We start from the raw sequence: 2,121 nt of genomic DNA, 5'->3' as shown, positions 1-2,121 counted from the left end.
TGCATATTTGTCATTCAAAACATTCAGAAGTTTGTGTCCATGACTCTTCGGCCTTCACCAACAGTCCACCCTGAACTTTATACCTGGGAGGGCTGCGCCTCCTTTGTGGCGGATTTCTTGTCTCTGGACCCTTTGGACCCGCCTGTTGACCTGGTGAGAAAGACAACACTGGTGCAGAAGCACACATTTGATCCACTTATTTCAGTAGCTGATGGAATGGCCAAAACGGGGCTCTGTGGTAGACGCAGTAATGAATATGTGAGGGTTTGTTTCCCCATGCCACATTCAGGTCATGTTAGAGTTACCGTAGTCTATATCCACGACGTACCACTTCTGGGATTGTTCCGGTGTCGCAGGAAATTCCGCCGGATGCATGTCTTTTCGCCGATGTCCGTTTCCTTCCACTTTCTTTGTGCTGTAATTTTAAACTCCAGTGGATTTCTGAGGACTAGAGTTAACTGGTCCTCAGACTTCTGCAGGGTAAATCCAGACAGCTATCTGTCCAATCAGAGTTTTCTGTTGCGTGACAAAAACTACCTTTGAACGTACACATGTTCTACCAAAACAAGTTACTTCCCGAGACTATTTTGCAACGGCTCCGTGTGGAGCTTAGCCCCGCCCATGGTGATTGTGATTGCTTTAAAGAAATGTCAATAAACCAGAGCATGTTTTTTTCCCATCTCGGTCTGCTCTGTGGACTAGCCAGACTATCCTCTGCAGCATGTGGAGGAAGGTCTGGCAAAGCGAGACTAGAGTTATTGTTAACTACCGCTTTACATCAACAGCCAGGTCATAATTATGACTGGGAAACTCAGGTGTTTCTGAAAGCTCCGAAATAGCCAACTTTCCACTAAATAATATGGATGTGCCTGACAAAGCCACCAAACACGAGTGCCTCACCTCTGTGTTTAAAGCAAATGGGATAGTGCTATACTGTCTGCACACTATTTTTTCAATGTTCACACGACCAACGGCACTATAACACTACTGTCTTGAATTGTCCAATCCAAGTTTTGTGCCATCTCAGAGATGATATGATGGAGCAATCAGTTGCTCTAAAAAGCTGAAAATGGCACTGGTCTGCCTGTCCATAACAAATGGATCCCTTTTACTCTAGTGGTTGGATGTGAAAGGAAATACCTGTCATTTTAACAAAAAGAAAGTGGTTAGGGTAAGACAAGGCAAAGTTATTTGTATTGCACCTTTTTGGGTGGGGGCGGCATTTTTAGGCCTTTATTTTCACAGGACAGATGAAGACATGAAAGGAGAGAGAGAGAGGGGAAATGACATGCAGCAAAGGGCCACAGGTCGGAGTAAAACCTGGGGCCGCTGCGTCGAGGGGTAAACCTATATATGTGCGCTGCCTCTACCAACTGAGCTCACCTGGCCACATGTATAACACCTTTCAACAACAAGACAATTCAAAGTGCTTCGCATGAAACAAAAATGACCAGCTCTCATAGGTCTTTGTCATTTTGGTTTGATTTATTTCAGCATATCAATGTATTTATGACATTTATCAGATCAGACGTCAGGGTTAGACAAGTCAAGTCCTAGACTTAATTTGATCATTGTACCTCGTGGTGTGTTATGAACACCTAATGGGAGATAAAGTTGTTAAATTCTAAACAGCCATTGAGTGCTAGACTTCACTAAACGGTCAAAATTGTAGCAACGGAGGCGGAATTGTCCTAACTTTTAGTCTCCAGTAGATTAGATTAGATTCAACTTTATTGTCATTACACATGTACAGGTACAAGGCAACAAAATGCAGTTTGGGTCTACCCAGAAGTGCAATAGCAGTAAGTGCAGGATATATACAATGGTTCCATAAGTGCATAAGTGAATAAATATGGAAATGAATAATATTATAAACAGAATTTTACAGATTGGTTTGTCCTATGAATACAAAATATAGATAACAAGTATTGTGAGCAAGATTTACAGGTGAATATGTACTATGAATATATATACAGGCGGCTATTATTATAGACAGTTTTTTTACAGATAGATATAAGTTAGGCTAAAATGAGCAGTATAACAATGATTTAAGGTAAGGTTCAAATAAAGTTTGGGCAGAAGCTATCCGAATTAAAGTGCAGTGGAAAGTAATTGAATATT

At 41.4% G+C, this 2,121-nt stretch overlaps 1 protein-coding gene across 1 annotated transcript in view; it reads left to right on the top strand.

The window, feature by feature from the left end:
* LOC116672596 (dynein regulatory complex subunit 7) overlaps positions 1–2,121 on the top strand; it is a 28,309-nt gene that overhangs the window by 2,110 nt on the left and 24,078 nt on the right. The window contains exon 4 of the mRNA XM_032504513.1: positions 28–153. Within this exon, the coding sequence (XP_032360404.1) occupies positions 28–153 (126 nt within the window). The remainder of the gene's footprint in view (positions 1–27; positions 154–2,121) is intronic.

The sequence above is a fragment of the Etheostoma spectabile genome, chromosome 22, assembly GCF_008692095.1.
Source record: "Etheostoma spectabile isolate EspeVRDwgs_2016 chromosome 22, UIUC_Espe_1.0, whole genome shotgun sequence".
Lineage (NCBI taxonomy): Eukaryota > Metazoa > Chordata > Actinopteri > Perciformes > Percidae > Etheostoma > Etheostoma spectabile.
This window is presented reverse-complemented; position numbering and strand designations above follow the sequence as displayed.